Source organism: Alternaria dauci, chromosome 8 (genome assembly GCF_042100115.1).
Source record: "Alternaria dauci strain A2016 chromosome 8, whole genome shotgun sequence".
Classification (NCBI taxonomy): domain Eukaryota; kingdom Fungi; phylum Ascomycota; class Dothideomycetes; order Pleosporales; family Pleosporaceae; genus Alternaria; species Alternaria dauci.
The window spans coordinates 2,491,471-2,510,389 of NC_091279.1; the positions used below are offsets into that span (position 1 = coordinate 2,491,471).

The 18,919-nt window shown below is 52.8% G+C and overlaps 7 protein-coding genes across 7 annotated transcripts; 4 read left to right on the top strand and 3 right to left on the bottom strand.

Moving 5' to 3' along the window:
- Nucleotides 1-1,002: 1,002 nt before the first annotated feature.
- ACET3X_008741 (uncharacterized protein) lies at nucleotides 1,003-2,538 on the top strand (the record flags this gene model as incomplete). The annotated part of the gene is made up of 3 exons (XM_069454947.1): nucleotides 1,003-1,134; nucleotides 1,184-1,645; nucleotides 1,699-2,538. 3 exons carry the CDS (start codon nucleotides 1,003-1,005, stop codon nucleotides 2,536-2,538), a joined length of 1,434 nt encoding a protein of 477 aa, XP_069304343.1.
- A 239-nt stretch (nucleotides 2,539-2,777) lies between these two features.
- Nucleotides 2,778-3,716, bottom strand: ACET3X_008742 (uncharacterized protein; the record flags this gene model as incomplete). The annotated part of the gene is made up of 1 exon (XM_069454948.1): nucleotides 2,778-3,716. One exon carries the CDS (start codon nucleotides 3,714-3,716, stop codon nucleotides 2,778-2,780), a length of 939 nt encoding a protein of 312 aa, XP_069304344.1.
- Nucleotides 3,717-8,275: 4,559 nt separating this feature from the next.
- On the bottom strand, nucleotides 8,276-9,042 carry ACET3X_008743 (uncharacterized protein; the record flags this gene model as incomplete). The annotated part of the gene is made up of 5 exons (XM_069454950.1): nucleotides 8,276-8,326; nucleotides 8,378-8,441; nucleotides 8,504-8,667; nucleotides 8,729-8,884; nucleotides 8,941-9,042. The coding sequence occupies 5 exons, from the start codon at nucleotides 9,040-9,042 to the stop codon at nucleotides 8,276-8,278; spliced, it is 537 nt and encodes a 178-aa protein (XP_069304345.1).
- Nucleotides 9,043-10,961: 1,919 nt separating this feature from the next.
- Nucleotides 10,962-12,068, top strand: ACET3X_008744 (uncharacterized protein; the record flags this gene model as incomplete). Its single annotated transcript, XM_069454951.1, has 1 exon — nucleotides 10,962-12,068. The coding sequence occupies one exon, from the start codon at nucleotides 10,962-10,964 to the stop codon at nucleotides 12,066-12,068; it is 1,107 nt and encodes a 368-aa protein (XP_069304346.1).
- A 438-nt stretch (nucleotides 12,069-12,506) lies between these two features.
- Nucleotides 12,507-13,983, top strand: ACET3X_008745 (uncharacterized protein; the record flags this gene model as incomplete). The annotated part of the gene is made up of 2 exons (XM_069454952.1): nucleotides 12,507-13,116; nucleotides 13,181-13,983. The coding sequence occupies 2 exons, from the start codon at nucleotides 12,507-12,509 to the stop codon at nucleotides 13,981-13,983; spliced, it is 1,413 nt and encodes a 470-aa protein (XP_069304347.1).
- Nucleotides 13,984-14,314: 331 nt separating this feature from the next.
- Nucleotides 14,315-15,822, bottom strand: ACET3X_008746 (uncharacterized protein; the record flags this gene model as incomplete). Its single annotated transcript, XM_069454953.1, has 3 exons — nucleotides 14,315-14,425; nucleotides 14,521-15,742; nucleotides 15,803-15,822. The coding sequence occupies 3 exons, from the start codon at nucleotides 15,820-15,822 to the stop codon at nucleotides 14,315-14,317; spliced, it is 1,353 nt and encodes a 450-aa protein (XP_069304348.1).
- Nucleotides 15,823-15,996: 174 nt separating this feature from the next.
- Nucleotides 15,997-18,163, top strand: ACET3X_008747 (uncharacterized protein). Its single transcript, XM_069454954.1, has 2 exons — nucleotides 15,997-16,198; nucleotides 16,258-18,163. Exons 1-2 carry the CDS (start codon nucleotides 16,058-16,060, stop codon nucleotides 18,142-18,144), a joined length of 2,028 nt encoding a protein of 675 aa, XP_069304349.1. The 5' UTR covers nucleotides 15,997-16,057; the 3' UTR covers nucleotides 18,145-18,163.
- The last annotated feature ends 756 nt before the right edge of the window (nucleotides 18,164-18,919 follow it).

Here is an 18,919-nt window from a genome sequence, read left to right on the forward strand (position 1 = left end):
TTCGTCAAGCTTCTGGTCACATACTGAAAATGACGCATTCGCACGGGACATTGAACGTATGTATGGCCATAAGCAGCACGTGCATTTCAACAACGGCAAGAAAGCTGTTGGCAAAGCTATTTGCGTGTGTGCTCGGAAAGCGCTGGGGCGGGGTCTCTCTCGACGGGCACGGGTGCAAGGTTGTCTACGTGCTTGGAATTCGGCTGACGGAGGTGATGTACGATATTTACCAATTTGGAACGACAGCTTGGGGACCCAGAAGCCGAGGAAGTGCTGCTCGAGATGTGCTTTGTGGTGGCGCGTTATGTGGCGTAGGTGTGTCCATTGGTAGGCTGGGTCATTATCGTAAAGGGCAATGAGCGATGAGATGATGTGATCAATGAGCTCGCGGGGTAGTGCGGGGAGCTGCGACATTGGTGGTGATTACGAATTGAAGGTTTTGGTGAACAAGCTGAAACGTACTCAGTTGCTCCTGAGGTCGACTGGGTGCCTTATGAGGACTGACACGATGGTGAGCTAGTCCCATGGAGGCTGTGCAAACATCGGTATTCTGGAATACGGATCGTACGATTGTGCAGCGCTTCTATGAGCATATCGAACGATCTTGTTAACACATATTCAGGGTCTCCACGTCCCGTTGTGGGGGTGAACAAAGCGCGCCACGCGTAACGGTGGCGTCGCGTTCACAGCGCACCATCGTCTCGTACAACCGCATTACCTACAACATTATCATTCATCAATACCTCGGCCAACAACTTGTTCCTGTAGAGTGCCTTTTCCATCAGCTAAACATCTCGCCTCTGTGTGGTGTGAGAATGGTTGATTGCAACGGCTAATGCGGAGTTGTTCCAGATCGTACCTCGGCAACTCTTTAGCTTCCCAACGTCAATGACCGAAGCAGTACCCATGAACGACTCCTCTCCGCGTCTTTTATTAAACTACCCCGGATTTTCCTCCTGAACTATCATCCACACCTCATCCTACCTCCTACAGACCGCAATCATGTCTGTACCGTACGACCGCGACATGGACCTGCTGAACAACAGCCAGAATGGCCATGTTCCCGCCTCTGAGCGCATTCCCGTCATCGCGCGGCCATTCGTCAGCGAGAGAGCGGCAAAGACTCTCGACATCGTGAGATACTCCACGAGCTATATTACATGGCATACTAACGATTATGCAGGTAGAGAAGTTCGTCGAAGAAGAATGCATTCCCGCCGACGCTGTCTACGAGCGCCAGATCGGCCAGACGGTCCAGGAGCGCTTTTCATCACATCCATCCGTTGTCGAGGACTTGAAGAAGCGGGCACAAGAGCTTGGACTCTGGAACATGTTCTTGCCCAAGGCACACTTCAAGGAGGGTGCTGGCTTCAGCAATTTGGAGTACGGCCTTATGGCTGAGTACCTGGGCAAGAGCCGGACAGCATCCGAGGCTGTCAACTGCGCTGCCCCCGACACCGGTAACATGGAGGTCATCGCCAAGTATGGTTCCGAGGCACAGAAGAGAAAGTGGCTGGACCCGCTGCTGGAGGGCAAGATCAGGTCCGCCTTCTTGATGACGGAGCCTCAGGTTGCATCGAGTGATGCTACCAACATTGAGATGACCATCAAGAGGGATGGCGACCACTACGTCTTGAACGGCCAAGTTAGTCTGCCTTTACCCCAAGCCCTCTTCCACCTCACTAACACGTCCCCCAGAAATGGTGGTCCTCAGGCGTCGGCGACCTTCGCTGCAAGGTCTTCATCGTCCTCGGAAAAACCGACCCCAACAACCCCGACAAATACAAGCAGCAATCCGTCATCCTCGTCTCCAGCGATACCCCCGGCGTGACCATCAACCGCATGCTCTCCGTCATTGGTTTCGACGACGCGCCCCACGGCCACGGCCACGTCACCTTTGAGAACGTCCGCGTCCCCGCCAGCAACATGGTGCTCGGCGAGGGCCGGGGTTTCGAAATCATCCAAGGCCGTCTCGGACCCGGGCGCATACACCACGCCATGCGCAGCATCGGGTCTGCGGAGAAGGCGCTAGAATGGTTCCTGGCGCGCATCAACGACGAGCGCAAGAAGCCGTTTGGCCAGCTGCTTAACCAGCACGGCATCATGCTCGAGCGCGTCGCGCGCTCGCGTATCGAAATCGATGCTGCGCGTCTTGCTGTGCTCAACGCTGCTATCAAGATTGACGAGACGAATGCCAAGGGCGCGCTCAAGGAGATTGCTGAGGTCAAGGTCATGGTCCCGGAAGTCAATCTCAAGGTTATCGACTGGGCAATGCAGGCCTATGGTGGTGCAGGTGTGAGTCAGGATACACCGCTCGCGCAGATGTGGTCCAACGGTCGCACCATGAGGATTGTGGATGGCCCGGATGAGGTGCATTTGTTGCAGCTGGGTAGGAATGAGAATAAGAGGGGGTTGGCGCATAAGAAGAGGATTGAGGCGCAGGAGAAGAAGGGCGCGGAGTTGTGCAGGAAGTACGGGATTGAGCCGCGGGATCCGTTGTATCTTAACAGGACGAGTGGGGAGGCAAGTAAGTTGTAGATTAAATGTGTTGGTTCGTAGCTGAAATTACATTGCTTGGAATGGAAAACCTTCGAGCATCTTGTTACTTTCGAATTCTCTCGTAATAGGAAATTCTTCGACTAAGGAAATGCTAATGGAAATGTGAAGGAAATACTTCTCCGCAAACTCAACCCAATGATTGTCCCGATAGGGTAGGTCTCCACCAGGAAACTGAAAAGCGACTCTACACTCTCATGATGGAAATACTGCGAATATCTCTACTGTAGGAGATCTTCAAGGATGGTAACATCACCACCAGCCCACGCGCCCACACCCATATCCACGGAAAGCATTCCTTCCTCAGCCAGAGCCTTCTCATACAATTTGTTGGCGAGCTCTTTTGCAGCATGCTGGTGATTGTCCTCCGCAAATTCAACAGCACGTCGATACTGAGCCCCGTTGTTCGCGAGAAGATTCGCACCATGATCAACCAGAAAAATCATCATCTCGAGACGTCCATGCTCTGTGGCACCCTCGAACGCCGTTCTACCATCGCAGAAGGCAGGCGGCGCGTTAATGTCCGCACCAGCGTCTCGTAGAATTTCAACGACGCCAATGTTACCCTTGATCGCGGCTAGTTGGAGGGCTGTTGCTCCTGCGTTGACTGCTGGAGGCTCATCTGGACTAGCGCCTTCGTGTAGGAGGTATTCGACAATGTCTTTGCTTCCGGCTTCTGATGCTGCTTGTAGTGGTGTTCGTTTGATCTGCCATTCGGCAGGAAACTTGATATCTGCACCGGCTTGATACAGCTTCTGGACGGTGGCCAATGAACCCAGGGAGATGGCGTAGAGCAAAGAAGTCATATACCCCTGCTTGTAGGTTTTGTGTACAACAGCGTTGAGGTCCTTGACTAGGGGCAGAAGATGCTCAAGCGCTCTACCCGTACCCTTGTTTTCAGCATGTTGACGTACTGCTTCACCGAGTGGACTTGTGAACACAACATCGGGTAGAGAATATCGAGGTTCGTTGGATCCGTCATCTTCGATGACTGTTCCAATGAGATCGACATTTTCAGCAAGTAGTTCAAGAAGCCGCGTATTGCCACGTCTTACGGTCTGGTATAGTGCGTCCGACCCGAAAGATTGCGCTCCATCTGGATATCGAGTCTTGAAGGCAGAAAGCAGTAGCATGACAACTTCTTCTTTGGAGTCAATCATAGCGCATATAAAAAGAGCGCTGTTGTCAAAGGGATCCGCCCCTATGCGCAATATCTCTCTGATCAGAGAAAGATCCTTTGTGAACGTTGCAGCAGCAAGCGGGGTTATTATGATCCATCGGGCTCTGAACTCGAACCCCCCGGAAAGGTCATAAGATGTACTATGTGACTTGAACAACACAGCCTGTACACCACAAGCCATGAAAATTCTCATTGCGGGAGTATTCCTTCCTAAAATTGCAGCGCCCAGAGGTGTATGTTGACACTTTTTGATAGAGTCAGATTCTCGTATTTCTGTTAGCAACTCCCAGTCTCGGAGCTTGCCGTGTAACAATTGGTCGGACACATTGATACGGTGTCCAGCCCTGACTATATGCTCAATGGCTGTCTGATCGCCCCATCGTAGAGCCTCCCATATGATGGGATTACTCTGTCCACCAAATCCGGGAACATCTCTATGACCAGCGAGGTCGATAAACTTGGCTACGAGTATGACGGTTGGTAGCTGCTTTTTTTGAATTGCTAACTCAAGGCTCCTTGCGTTTGGCTTCATTCCTGCAGATAGGAGCACTTCAATAATGTGATATTGATTTTCTTCCATGGCAGCTTCGATAGCCTTTTTTAGTTTTGCCTGTTTACGTGGAAAGTTTGGTGATGACAGAAGTTGCTCAACAAGCGCGCTGTCACCGGCCTGACACGCTGCTACGAAGGCTGAGGCAAATCCGGTCGGGTGACGAGATAGACGTAAGACGAATCCTTGCTCTTGAAGTACTCGAAACGCCCCCCTAGAGCGATTCATGATAGACACACTGAGCGCAGTACAATCTTTGTCCCGACCCCAAGACTCATGGTACAGACGACGGGGAATGGTGGTAATTGGTGCTACGCTATTGGGGTCCATGCCACGGCTCAGAAAGTCCTCCAGGATCTGCACATTGTTACTTTGAGCGGCACTGATCAAGCAGTGTGTGTTTGCAATTGCACCCATAGAAAGCAGTACGTCGACTGCTGACGCACGGCTGCGTAGTATTGCAGCAGAGAGTGAGGTTGAAAGTATTGACTTCCAAATTTCTCCCTCACCATTGCTTTCCACGAAGGCCTTGTCCAGAATGAGCTTTAATGTCTTAGAGGATGGATCATCCCATTCTTCTTGCAGTAGAATTGTTGGTAAACCATCGTGTCGAAAGAAAGTTTCAAAACTCTTGTCCACACAATGGGTAGCTAATAACAACAATTCATCTCGACTGCCATAACGCATGAAGTACACAGATTCTCTAGGAATAGGTTCCAGACCATGAGCAATTAGGAGCCGAAGAATTTGGACTCCCACTCCAGGGTCTCTTTTTTTCCATTGCATCCCGAGGATCATTTGCAAAAAATCGGTACCATCTGTTTGCAGATTGGGATCTGCACCGTGATCGAGAAGCGCTTGTATTGCTTGAAGGTGCCCTTCTGTAGCCGCATACTCCAATGGGTAGCAGTCATTGCCTTTTAAGGTGAGAACTCGATTCGCGAGACCCACTTGATCCATTTTCAAAACGACATTCAACACGGTTCCATTATCCAGGACTAGCGCAGCGCGGAATATGTTCTGCTCCAAGGCCAGGTTAAAGGGCGATGGGGCTGATTCGATGAGACTGCGAAGGAAGCGTTTTCCGAGAGAGAAGAGATGCATTACGCCTGCCTTGAAAACCTGGTCGAGCTCTGTCATAGGGTCGTCAAGAGCTGAAACAGCATCGCTATCATTGATCAGTCGTTGAAAGATCATGTAGATGATCCGATAATCGATGCTTTGTTGGCGAATGAGCTCTAGCGTACTGGGATGGGACTTGTTCCCAAGGGCAGAATCAAATGCACTACCGTCTCCAAGAATGACCAGATGAGAGGAAGACGCAGCTCTTGAGTGCATGTGTGGAATGAACCGGAATATCGAGTTTGCGAAATCAAATATGGAGAACAACCCTGGATCAACCGTTTGGCGTCGTGGAATGTTATTTGGAAAATTGTTTGAGTTTGACAGTCTAAAGTCGTTCTGCGTTATGAAACCGCCAGCATATATCGCATCTGTAGAGAAAGGAAGACTGCCAAAATCCTGAGGTAGATTCATGATGTGTGGATTGTTTGGTGATGCTGGGCAAGTGTCTATCCCGGTGCTCATATGCGATGCGGAATGAAAAGGGTCATTCGAAGACACTATTGTTGTCGAAGTCCAGGTGGGGTCGTGGATGATGGATGATATGAATCCGCACTGGGATGTGGAAGATTGTATATTGACACTACGCACGGGCAAAGATGGGACGTTGGGCCAGCAATCGACTAAAGACGATGAGATACTGCGAGGGAGGTGACTCCGCGGAGATGGTCGTAGATTGGAGAGTTGTGGAGAAGAGGTCTGAATCGTAATGTGCTGTGCGAATGGATTGCCTATGAAGAATCATCAATAACATGCAGTATTTGGGAATACTTAAAGCTCTTACTTCCATTAGGGGAGGCACTCTCAGGCCCTCTTGTGTGTTGCTCTGTTGCTAGATCATGCACCCTTTGGTCATCAGGCACTGGCGCCTTACTGCGGCGATCAGGTGCAGCTGTATATTTAGAGCAACCCCATTTCTTCAGCCTTGTCTCATATTGGGATTTGCTATCCATACGTCAACGTAAACCACTCATAAGTAAATGGCAACCAAATCTTTGCGATGCACTTACGTTGCCGAAAAGCCATGTTCCAAAAGCATTATGTCCCTGACTCCACCAGAAGCTGTCAAAGGCTTCTTCTCCAAGAGATATAGGCGCAAGATGGTCTGTTTGTGCAGCTCCCATGTCTGCCTCGGGATACGTTGTGAGTACCTGCTTTCTGACATCGTTGTGATTGGCGAGCTGATCTATTATGCGAATGAGAAAGATCGCGAAGTGAACGAAAATCTCCACATGAGTAGAGATATTGACGCGAGTAGAGGGATGATGTCGAGGCACCAGGCTGAAGGCGGGGCACCCGGCATCTTCTATGAAAACGCACGTGATGTCACTGCCCAAGTGGCATTCGCAATCCGAATTCAGCCACAAAGCTCATGCATGCATGCTGGTCCAATGAGACATAGGATGCTCACCGGTGTATGCAGCCCGTGAAGCGGAGTCTGAATTGGAGCCCACCATTGCGATTGATTCGTCGTAGTCGTCCGGACTCCGCCCGCCTGATTCAGATTTCAACCTGCTAAGCCTTGCGCAATTAAGATTTCAACAGTCCATCCACTTTCATCCCGACGTATTGCCAAGTTGAAATCTCAATTTCCTCCTGGATGTGAAATTTGACTGGCAAGTTTTCTACTGAAATTTGATTTCCTAGGAGCGGTCTGAAAATCCGAATCGCAAACCTGCTGCCAAAAGGCCAAGCTCCACGAAACGAGGCTGAGCTTTTAGAGTCTCAATTGCGTCCTCCAAATCCGAATCAAAATCTTGTCTGGAAATCTGCTTTCTGTGTGCATATAATGAACATGCCAGAACGAAATGTATCGGCAGACTTACCATTGTGCATAGTTCGACGACGACGAGAAACCTGCACACCTCATGATGACCTGGTCAAAGGATAACACGATCTCCGTTCTCGCTCTTCTGGCAAGCTGCACGCCGCTATTCATCCTCGTAGTTGCATTTCTACTCCGCCAAAGACAAAGGCGCGCCAAGAAGCAATGTGAGTACCAACGCGACTAGACCATGACAGCGACAATGCTGATGTAGACAGCTCGGTTGGATGTAGAAAGGCCACCTGCAATACCTCAACCACAATCTTTACAACATGTATGGATCGGAAGTGAAAATGCGCCTGTGGCATTGATCCTTATTCCAAAGGATGCCCACCTTGCGGATCGCGGCACTCGGGAAACAAGAAGTAGACCTTGATGCACTCCGATGACTCCCTGGAAAGATGCACGCCATATGTGACCAAGGCATAGCCTGAATTTATGAGGCAGTTTTTCTCCACATGTCCCTCATGCGTGGTGGCACTCGCGTTGCGGGGATCGCGGGCCGCGCAGCGCTCTGCGTCGATCCAGTACCGGTGGACGTGGCGCGCGCAGCTCTGATCGTATCGACAAGCACGATGGTACGCCGCGTGCGCTCTCGCTGGATAGACGAGCAATTGGCTGCATGACGAATTTTCCATCGTTCTTCGAGGTTGCTGTTGTCGCGTGTTAGATGTCAAAGAACTTCTTCCAAGGTTCCCAGAACTCAGCTTGGGTGCCAAGCGTGGGCTAGATCTGCGCTAGGCCTAATTAGAAATGGTCTAACCTCGTTCATCAACGATCAACTAGATGACCAAGAGCGTAGGATTGCCTTGGGTCTTCCTCAGAAGACGTGATCTGTATGGCAATGGTCACTGGTTTGTGTTTTGAGGAACGGCGGGGACGGTTGGATCAACTACACCATAGTATATTACTGCCCGCTCCAGAGTTACTAAAACAGAGGAGCTAAGGCCACCTTCAACGACTGAACTACACTACACTTCCTCCATTCCCCAGAAAATCGACTATTACTACCGCCTCGAAAGCGACTGAAGCAAGACCTTGTCTAGCAACGGTATTCAGAGCCAACGTGCTGGCACTGACCGGCGTAGGCAATCTAAAAACTCCTTAGTATCAAAGTCTGACATGGACATTGGGTAGAACTCACGTTGATGAAACCTCCATCACCCTTGTTGTAAGCGGTACCGGACTTGATCTCGAAGCAGTCGTAACTAGTGGAGCACTGTCAGAAAAGGGGCTTCTTCTAGTTTTCCAAAAGGAGCACTAGACTTACTCGGTGTTGTACATGTCCCACTCGAACTTGACAGCAACAGGGCCCTCGTAGGAAGCACCACCGCTGAAAGAGTAGGGGCCGTTGTAGCAAGCAACACCCTTGGTACCAGGAACTTTCTTCGACCAGAGGTCCTGAACCAATTTCTTGGTGAAGGACTCACGAGCCTGGGGACGACGTTGTTAGCGAAAGAATCTCAAACAAACTCAGCCATGGGCATCATCTTACATCATCGAAGTTGTTAAAGTCGTCCTTTGCGACTTCCGCCTCGAGGTGGGCCTTGGTCGCGTCGACGGCAACCTTGGCTGCACCTGCGAGAAGCTGGCCGCCGATGACCTTGATGAGCAGAATGGCGATGGGAGCAGCGCGCTTGTCGACAACGGCCTTTTGTGCAAGTTAGCTGATGGGATCTTTATTGTTCTTGAAAGAGCAGTTCTTACGGGGCTAACATCGACGGTTCCCTCGACCCTCACAGCGGGGACGGCGGCAGCCATGGCCGAAGTGGCAAGAGCGAGAGCGCAGGTGATCTTGGAGAAGTGCATGATGGCGGTGAGAAAGAGTGTGTGTATAAAAAATACTAGATAGGAGAGTAAAGAGAGTAGAAAGTTGGCTGGAGATGCTGAAGAAGCTGATGTAGAAGGCTGTGGTTTGAAAACTGAGTGACTCTGCCCGTGATACTTATACTGTCCGCGAGATGTGCGAATCCATACCGTGTCGGATAAGTTGTATACTGTTGTGGTCAGCACCGAGTGAAGCCCCGTCGGCGTACTGCAAAACGTACCGTGAATCAGTGCGGTGTAGGTAGCTGTCCATCTGTGGGTCTGGTGTTTCTATGAGCTAAGCATCCGGACTACTGAAACTCGAGCCCACGGCTACATCCATCCTATACAAATGACCGAGACATGTGATGTCCGCTGTGATGTCTCAGAAACGTGCCAGTCAACTTGCCATCTTATGGCATGGGCTGCTGCTAGACGTGGACACCAACTCGCCACTGAACACTGTCCTTTTCGTAGACTTGACAGAAAGCCATGGCAGTGGTTTTCCATGATTGACCCTGGACAAGGACTAGAATGTCGTTGAAATGCAAGCTGCGCCCATGCCAATGGTTTCCACAATCTTCGATCATCTCGTATATGCGCTGATCGCAAAGTAGGGCACCGCTCGGCCACAACGTAGTGTTCCTCCCAAGCACCATTTCCTTCACAACAAGCCCGTCCATCAAGCCTTGTCACTTGGCCAGCTAACGAAAACTGGGTAGAAAAGGGAGGTAGAAAATAAGTATTGTAAGCAGTAGCAGTTGAGTCGCGGTAGTGACTCAGACCGAAGTTATGCCGGACATAGTCTTCCTGACTGGGCAGGAATCGCAGGATGCCGATCGTCATTTCGCTCATGTCTAGAGCCAGATCTGTACCCTGGGCAGATCGCCCCTCGTGTTCTACACCGATACGAGACACGGTGGTGATCAAAAGAGGAAACAAGAGCGGGGATGGGGGTAGTCGGCGGTCAAACCCGTCGCGGCAGTTTTTTTTAGGGAGAGGTAAGACCTAATGGAGGCAGTACGCCTCTTGTCCGTTAGGCAGTGAGGCTAGCGCAGGACCTGACTCTCTGGCTGAGCCTCACCAAGGTCGTAAAGGAGAACTGGAAACTGGACAGAACGAAAGAAACGGGTGGGCTGGGAAGTCATGAGGTCAGGTGCTCCAGTAATCGGAAACTGGAATTGTGCTGTCTGTCAAGACTACAGCAAGCGTAACGATCGCGTTACGCAGTATCGCGAGTTTTGCGAAGAAAAAAATCGAAATTGGCATAGCCAAGGTCAGGCTGACAAGCTGCAGTCGCTCGCACTTTTTTCTGACCGAGCGCCAAGCAATGTGTAGCTAAGACGGGCATCCATCTCTACAAGGCCGTATTCATCTCTACAAGGCCGTATTTGTTGCAGATACTGGTCCATGCTTTCGTCTCACGTTGTGACAACGAGAGAGCTAGTGGACCACGTGGGAGTTTCTGTCTGGCCTTCCTTTGTTGTTGAGCTGAAGGTCGTGGATGTGGTGTCTGTTGTGAGGATGGTGACCGTACGCTCATCGACAGCCAATTGTACAAGTCGCTCGTTATGCAGGCTAGCGAAGGTCGGATTTGCTCTTGATTTTATTCGTTGGCAGCTTGGATGATAAGATATCGTGTTCGTTGACCTTTCCCGCATATGCTCCTCAGATTATCAGGACTGTGAACACAAGCCAGAATAGCCTCACGACAGAAGCTGAGTGATGGAAGCGTTGGACCATGTTGTATATCAGGACTCTTCAAGCAGGCGATGTTCCTGTTGATCATAGAACTGGCCCACCCATTGGACAGATGATGCGGAACGGTTCCGCTAGCGCAAACGCGCAATTGCGAGGCTCCAGCACGCGATACGTGCAGCAGGCTCACCTAGGCACTTCGCGCCAAACTGTACCTCAACGACATGCCACCACATAGCAGAGGAGACTCTGTGCCCTCGGGCTTCTACTCCAAATCGACGCCTAATCTGCCCACTTTGGGCTCATTCGATGGGCAAAGTCGCGATAATGAGTCTGTGGCATCCCCTCCGCGCTCCGCAACCCGGCCAGGCGCAAGTCCCCTGTCTCCAGTATCAAACAGCGCGCTCTCCGAAGCAGCATCCGTAGAAGACAACCAGGACGAAGACGAAGACTCGTTTGTGGTAGAGGACATGGCGAGCGAGGACGACGAGGACGGGGAAGAGCCAGCGCCCACATCGCGACCACTGTATACGTCCAAGTCGTATAGTCACCTCCCTCGACATACTGCGACTGCGCTCTTCCCGCCCTTCTATAACAGGCCGCCCACACCTCTCCCGCCATCCCCCTCGCTGACATCGCTCCTGCGCCCCGCGTTCAGCCGTCCAACCTCGCGGCCCACAACACCAGACTCCTCCGACGTAGAGGGCTACACACGAGCTGGCTCGCACACAACCGGCACCAGCACGCCCACGAACCTCGCTAGTTCGGCACGGCATGCGCCGACGGTGCCGCGGGCCTCGCCGAAAGTGCCCACGTACGAATACTACGGCTTTGCACTGTACCTAGGCAGTTCCGCCGCATTCCTCATGTACATTCTCTGGGCCTATGTGCCCGCGCCCATGCTGCACCAGATGGGCATCCACTACTACCCGAATCGGTGGTGGGCGCTCGCAGTGCCGTGCTGGCTGGTCGTGCTAGTCATTTACATTTACGTTGCGCTCGCAAGCTACAACACGCGCTACCTCACGCTGCCGCTGAGCAGCTGCGAGAACCTTGTTGACGAGTGCGCGCAGGTCGCTGTTGTGGATCGGGTGACTGGACAGATTGTGCGCGACCCGGTGCTAGCAGCCGACAAGCTTCACGGCAGAGAACAGGAAAAAGATACTAGAGCGAGTGCACCACCCAGTCGACGGAACTCGTTCTCGGCATATCAGTTTAGTGCGGCGGACGAAGTGGATTGGAAAGCGTTCTGGAGCACGGGGACAGACGCCGTCATGGACGTGCCAATTGGAGGCGTCTGTGAGATACTGTATGGCCAGGGGTGGGAATAGAGTAACAGTAAGAATGACGATGGATTATTCACGCGCACTGTCATTGCCGGGCGTAGGTGCGTCGTTGCGCGGAAAAAGCTTGTATTGGGCTGTGGGTCGCTCTAACCCCCACTTACTATACGCCCCTCCTTGATTGCGAGATTCGGATGGCACGATGCGTGTGCCCCGCTATACCGTGGGCTGGAGATTCCTCGGATTGGATGTGATTGCGTTTGCTATCTAGCTGCTCTTTGTCGACTCCGGAGCTGGTTTCCTTGAAGCAGCGGGGCATGCAGCGAAGATGGTGGTATAAGTCGTGCCTTGACGCCCGTTGTTTGCTGTCTTCTTCATCCCACCTCTGCTCTGTGAGTCTTGCTGCTCTGCGCTGTGTTCGTCTTGCTTTCCTCGTTTTTGTGGACCGCTTCCTTTGGTGACAAGCTCTCGCATCAATTGCCCATCATGAAGTCCGTTGCTGCTCTCTCCGCTCTGTCCATGCTCGCTGGCGCCGAGGCAGCTGAGACGGTCCTTGGAGCCTACATTTTCCACCGCCACGGCGACCGCACGCCAAAAGCTCTTGCGCCCACGAACCTGACTACCCTCGGCTACGAGCAGGTCTACACATCCGGCCAGTACTACCGCTCCCGCTACCTGTCCGGCGCCTCCAAGATCCATGGCATCAACGAAGACGAGGTCAGGCTCTCCCAGCTCCAGGTCCAAGCACCCGTCGACAATGTGCTGCAGAACTCGGCTATGGGCTTCCTGCAGGGCCTGTATCCGCCTGTGCAGAGCGTCTCTGTGCTAGCGAATGGGCAGAGCGTGCAGGCGCCCATGGACGGGTACCAGCTTATTCCTGTCAACACGATTGAGACGGGTGCGGGCTCCGAAGATAGCGGGTGGCTTCAGGATGCATCGAGCTGCCAGAACGCGGAGACGAGCTCCAACTCGTACTTTGATAGCGAGGAGTACAAGCAGCTTGCGGCTAGCACGAGTGACTTTTATAAGTCGCTGGTTCCGTCTATCAACGGCGTTATGGCGGATGATCAGGTGACGTATAAGAACGCTTATGTCGGTATGTCTTTCTACCAAGCCACTCTTACCCATCTATGAGCCAGAACTGATGCAGGTGGTAATAGTCTACGACACCCTCCACGTCGCCGAAATCCATAATACTTCTATCCCCAACAACGACACCCTAACCAACACGACCCTCCACCAACTCGCGACTCTCGCCAACGCGCATGAATGGGGCCTCGCGTACAACGCCACCGACAACATGCGCGCAGTCGCCGGCATGCAGCTCGCCGGCGAAATCCTATCGTACATGAACAACATCATCAGCAGCTCCGGCGCCAAGAAACTCGGTATCCAGTTCGGTGCCTACGCGACCTTCATGTCCTTTTTTGGTCTCACTGAGCTGAACAAAGTGTCAGAGGACTTTACGGGCGTGGTTGATTACGCGAGCTCGATGGCGTTTGAAATGTTTACGGATAAAGATGTTGGGTCGTCGGGATTCCCTGCGAGCGAGGATTTGCGGGTGAGGTTCTTGTTTCATAATGGCACAGCGAGTAATGCGAGTGAGCCAACCGTATACCCGCTCTTTGGGGGTAGCGATAACGCGGTCTCGTGGGCGGTGTTCCAGGATAAGTTGAAGGAATTTGCGATTAGCAGCACGGAGCAGTGGTGTGACATGTGTGGGAACACGGGGGGGTCTTGTGCTGCATTTGCGAACAACGGCGATGCGAGTGCGTCGCAGCAGAGCGGTGGAAGTGGAAGTGGAATTTCGCCTGCGGTGGGTGGTGTCATTGGCGCGTTTGTGACGTTGGCTGTTGTGCTGGGCAGCTTGGCGGCGTTGATGCTTGCGGGTGGGTTCAGGCTGGTGAGCAAGAAGGCGTTGCAGAGGGGGGTTGCGAGTGTGAGTGTTGAGCCCAAGGCTTAGGCTTGGATGGGATACTGTGTGGATGGTGCGGTGTGAATGAGGTAGGGTGATGAGGTTTGGTGTGGAAGAGTGGGCATGATTTACATGATGTCAAGGAATGAAGTTATGACCATGGACTCGAAGGGTTTGAATGTAAAATCTAGATTCTCGTCACTAGATACCTGTACTACGGGTATAACATGATCCCAGCCGTCATCTAATCCCTATCCCTTTTCCCAAACGCCAACAAATGCATCCATCCATACCCGTCACATCATCATCTTCAACAAAAAGAAACCCCCATCAACATCTCTCCCCAGACCCCGCACCTCAAGCCCTCAACACACTAAACTTATCCTGCGGCTTCACCCTCGGTGCCCCCAAACCCCTCCTCACTTCCTCCAACTGCTCCAACCCACTCTGCTGCTTGCCCTTCTTGACTCTCCTCCCACTCTTCCCCACACTATGATGATTTCCCAAAAAGTCATCCATGATACTATCAAAATCACTACGTAGCGGCGGCGCCTCCGAACTCGACCACGCACTCATCCCACTCACACCCGACATCTTACTCATTCCAGAGGCCATACTCGCATCATCCGGCATATCATCGTAGTTACCAAACCCATCGTCCGCGTATTCTTCTTCGATCTTGTCGAAGCGCTGGTCGAGCAGTGTGAGACCTTCTGTTCTGTGCAGTGCGGAGCTCGACATTGAGTAGCCGGAGGTAGATGTCTTTGCGCCTTTGCGTTTCTTGTGGCGGCCGCCGGAGGTCAGTGCCGAAGCGTCTGTGATGAAAGATTGGTTGTCTGGAATATCCTTTGTAGTAGGCTTGGAGGCCTTGACGTCCTGTTTAAATTTCTTGAATTCGTCGAGGTACGCGAGGTCTTGTGCGTCGGCGGGGGCGGGTGCTTCGTCTGGAGCGGGGAGCTGGCCGTTTGCTGGTTTCTTTTGGGCGTTGAGCTTGGGAGACGACGGATTCGCGGCTTTGACCGTGTCGTCTGATTCCCAGCCTGCGTCTTCCTCGTCGTCGAGAAACCGGTCCATGGGGTTTCTGTCGTCGCCAAGTGCGTCGTAATCTGTTGCTTCGAATTCTCGCTGGTCGACTTCGTACCCGTCTTGTGTGAGGTCGTTGAAAATGTCCTCGTCGTCTTCGACATAGGCTTCGTCTTCCAGCGCCTCGAGCACTTCGCGCAGGCGCGGGTCCATGTCTGGCTGGAACCCCTTGAGGGCATCGGGAATGTTTTGTTGGTCTTGGTATGTCGTCTTGCGGACGAATTCCGAGGGCGCCATGTCTTCGCCAAAAAAGTCGCTCACGCTGCTGATGTTGCTGCTGACGCTGAGGTCGGCCTGGCTTCTGCTGTCGCTCAGCGAGGCGTCGCGCAGCATGTCGGCCAGATGCATCTTCTGCTTTCCCTTCCTCTCGGCCTTGGCTTCGATAAAGTAGGCGTCGCCGCCGCCGGAGCCCAAGTCGCGCATGTGCTGCATGTAGTCGTATTTGCTGTCGTCGTAGTAGATGCCGTAGTTTGCCGCTTCGCCCTCGTTGTTGCGGACTTTGTCGCCATATTCGCTTTCCAGGTCGCGTCGCGACTTGATGGCGCTGCGGCCCGTCACCGACGAATATTGCGATGCACGCGAACTCCCCGCGGGCTGGTCGGCTTCGCGTTGGTTGGGCGCGCTGGTCTCAGCAAAGACCATCTGCGGGGCATCTTCATCGTGGATGCGCGGGTCATTCTGGGCGCGGTGGACAAGACGGAAGTTTGTCGCGTTCTTCTTGTCGCTGTCGCGGGGTCAGCGGGGCACTTTTTCTGATTGCGCACCCACATGTCTCTCTACTCACATGAACTGTCGGCGAGGCATGGTGGCGGGCTGTGTGACTCTCTCACGACAATTCTTCGGGCAGTGGCGAGGGTTGGTTGCAGTCGGCAGTCTGGGGAAAGGCGCTTACAAAGGGTCTTTTGGCGTCTGAAAAATAATTTAGGCGAGGGCAGCCGGTGAATGACGTGGTGGGGCAACTCCGTCGCAACTTTCTCTTTCCACTCACCCCTCTATTGGGTCACAACACATACGACAACCACAACAGAAGACGGCAAATATGGTGCTCGCCAAATCCAAAAAGAGCGTCGGGCTGGGCAACAGCCTGATGAACGACAGGTTCGCAAAGGGAAAGGGCGACAATCTGCGCAAGGGCAACTTCAACGCGGGTATCGAGCGAACGGGGCAGAATGGCGAAAAGGTATGTCGGATATGCGCAGTGTTGAGGCATCCGAAAACACACGATACCAACACTCCCAGTACATCACAAACGAGAAAAAAGAGGCGTCGTACATGAAGATGCGATCCGTCACCGAACAGGGCGCCCTCGACGACTTCCTTTCTACCGCAGAGCTGGCCGGCACCGACTTCACCGCTGAGAAGATGAACAACGTCAAGATCATCCACAAGGACCAGAAGAACCCATACCTCCTCTCGCCACTCGAGGAGCGCAATGCCACCAAGAGGCACAAGGAGAACAAGAACAGGCTGACTGTACCAAGGCGGCCTCGCTGGGACAAGGACACTACGCCGCAAGAGCTGGACGAGAAGGAGAGGGCTTCCCTGCTGCAGTGGCGGAGAGGCTTGGCTGAGCTACAGGAAAACAACGACCTCCTCCTGACGCCCTTTGAGCGCAATCTCGAGGTCTGGAGGCAGCTGTGGCGTGTCATTGAGCGGTCGGATCTCATTGTGCAGATTGTCGACGCCCGCAACCCACTCATGTTCCGATCAGAGGACTTGGAAGACTATGTCAAGGAGGTGGACCCCAAGAAGAACAACCTGTTGCTGGTCAACAAGGCGGACATGATGACGCTAGAGCAGCGAAAGGCCTGGGCCGACTACTTTACCGAAGCGGGCATCAACTACAAGTTCTTCTCGGCTGAACTCGCCAAAGAGATCAACGAAGCCCGTGCTGGACTCGAGGAGGATGAGTCAGACGACGATATCGACTCCGATGAGTTGCTGACAGACGATGGCATGGGCGATGACTCGGAGGACGAGGCTGATGCGCTCGCCAAGGAAGCCAAGAAGATTAGCCTGCAAGACAAGCAAGAGGACAAGGAGCATTGGGTGGACGAAGAGACCGTCGACGTGCCCGGCGCAAGCCAATCAGAGGCCGATGGCGATGAGCGCACACGGATACTGACAACCGAAGACCTCGAAGCCCTATTCCTCCAACACGCGCCCGATGTCGACACCGGACCCAATGGCGAGCCGCGAAAGACGTCGATTGGTCTTGTTGGCTACCCCAACGTCGGAAAATCTTCGACAATCAACGCCCTGATCGGCGCGAAGAAGGTTTCGGTGTCGGCCACACCTGGAAAGACCAAGCATTTCCAGACCATCCATCTTAGTGACAAGGTTGTCCTCTGCGATTGCCCCGGTCTAGTGTTTCCCAACTTTGCGACCACCAAGGCCGAACTCGTATGTGCAGGTGTATTGCCAATCGACCAGCTCCGCGAGTACACGGGTCCTGCCGGTCTCGTTGCACGTCGTATCCCGCAACCGTTCCTCGAGGCGCTCTACGGAATGAAGATCCATCCCCGGCCCATTGAAGAGGGCGGAACTGGTATCTTGACGTCTGACGAGGTTCTGCGTGCCTATGCTATTGCGAGGGGGTTCTCGACACAAGGTCTTGGTCAGCCGGATGAATCGCGGGCTGCGCGGTATATCCTAAAGGACTATGTCAAAGGCAAGATTTTGTTCTGTCACCCCCCACCGACGGATCCGCCGATCGACCCGAAGCATTTCAATCGCGAGCTGTATGACGTGAACCATTTACCTGCGAAGCGGCGTCATCACCCGTTGGCGAATCTGCCTGGTAACCATTCGCTTGCTGGGCCCGAGGCAGACGACATGTCGCTCATGGATGACGAGCTCGACGGCGGTGGTGTACCTGTCCAGGGTGAGAAGACGCAGCGTATGGATAAGAGGTTTTTTGGCCCGGGCCAGGGTATGGCCAAGGTGAATCAGCCGTTTCATTATAAGTATAGTGAGCAGGGGAAGGAGTTGAGTGGTAGGAAGGCGAAGATGATGGCGGCGTTGGAGAAGGATGTGGACCCCAAGGAGATGCAGATGGGGGGCAAGAAGCATTTCAAGGCGAATAAGAGGAGGGCAAAGAAGGTGAGGAGTGAGTATGTGGATTAGTGTGAGGGGGAGAGAGGGACTCGTGGGGGAGGATGAGGAGGGGAATGGTTATGAAATGCATGATTGGCGTTTTTTTTTGGTATCGGACTTTGGGATGATATACCGGGATTTGAATGGGTAGAATAAAAAAGTTTCATCATCAAGTCCGGTGTTTGATGCTATTGCATCCATAGAGTAAGCAAAGGGGGAAAAGGGTTGAGAATGTCGAAGCACATCGTTATGGAGACGAGCTCGACAAAGTTTACTTTGGTTATGCCTCTGGGTTTCTGGTATCGCATAGGACCTCGTTTGATCTACCATGAAAGGTGTTCGTGGCATTGGTATCAATGAGCCAGGTCTTTACCATGTGCCAAGCCATCTAAAGGGCGGTTGTTTGGTCTATTCAAGGTCTGTTAGCGAAGTAAGAATTTCCGAGGAGGCATACGACTGCTTTGAAAGACCCGCTCAGATTGGCTATACCCTCTGTTCTTGCCTTTCCTGGCCTTCTACAGCTGTTAACTACTGTTCGTTCGCCATAGAACTCCACTGTAGGTTTTGGCGCAAACGAGCAGTAGAAAGCTACCCGGAAGTGGTCTTGTGCACGAGAGATGACGGGATGTTAGCCAGTAAAGCACTGAGAACTGAGTTGTTGCTCAGCCAGACTGCACTGCGATTCTTGGCGTGAAAGAGCAGTTGGAAAGACGAGGCTGAACTGGCTAGTGTGGAGGGGTCGGGTAAGTCCACCTTGCTATGATATTGAATCCATATGTATCCCGCATTTGTGAAGGAAGTTCAT

Bases quoted from the DNA above. Each gene is read 5' to 3' on its own strand.
- ACET3X_008747 (XM_069454954.1), top strand. From the start codon at position 16,058: ATGGTGCTCGCCAAATCCAAAAAGAGCGTCGGGCTGGGCAACAGCCTG. The intron at 16,199-16,257 runs GTATGTCGGATA...CAACACTCCCAG, and splicing joins CGGGGCAGAATGGCGAAAAG to TACATCACAAACGAGAAAAA.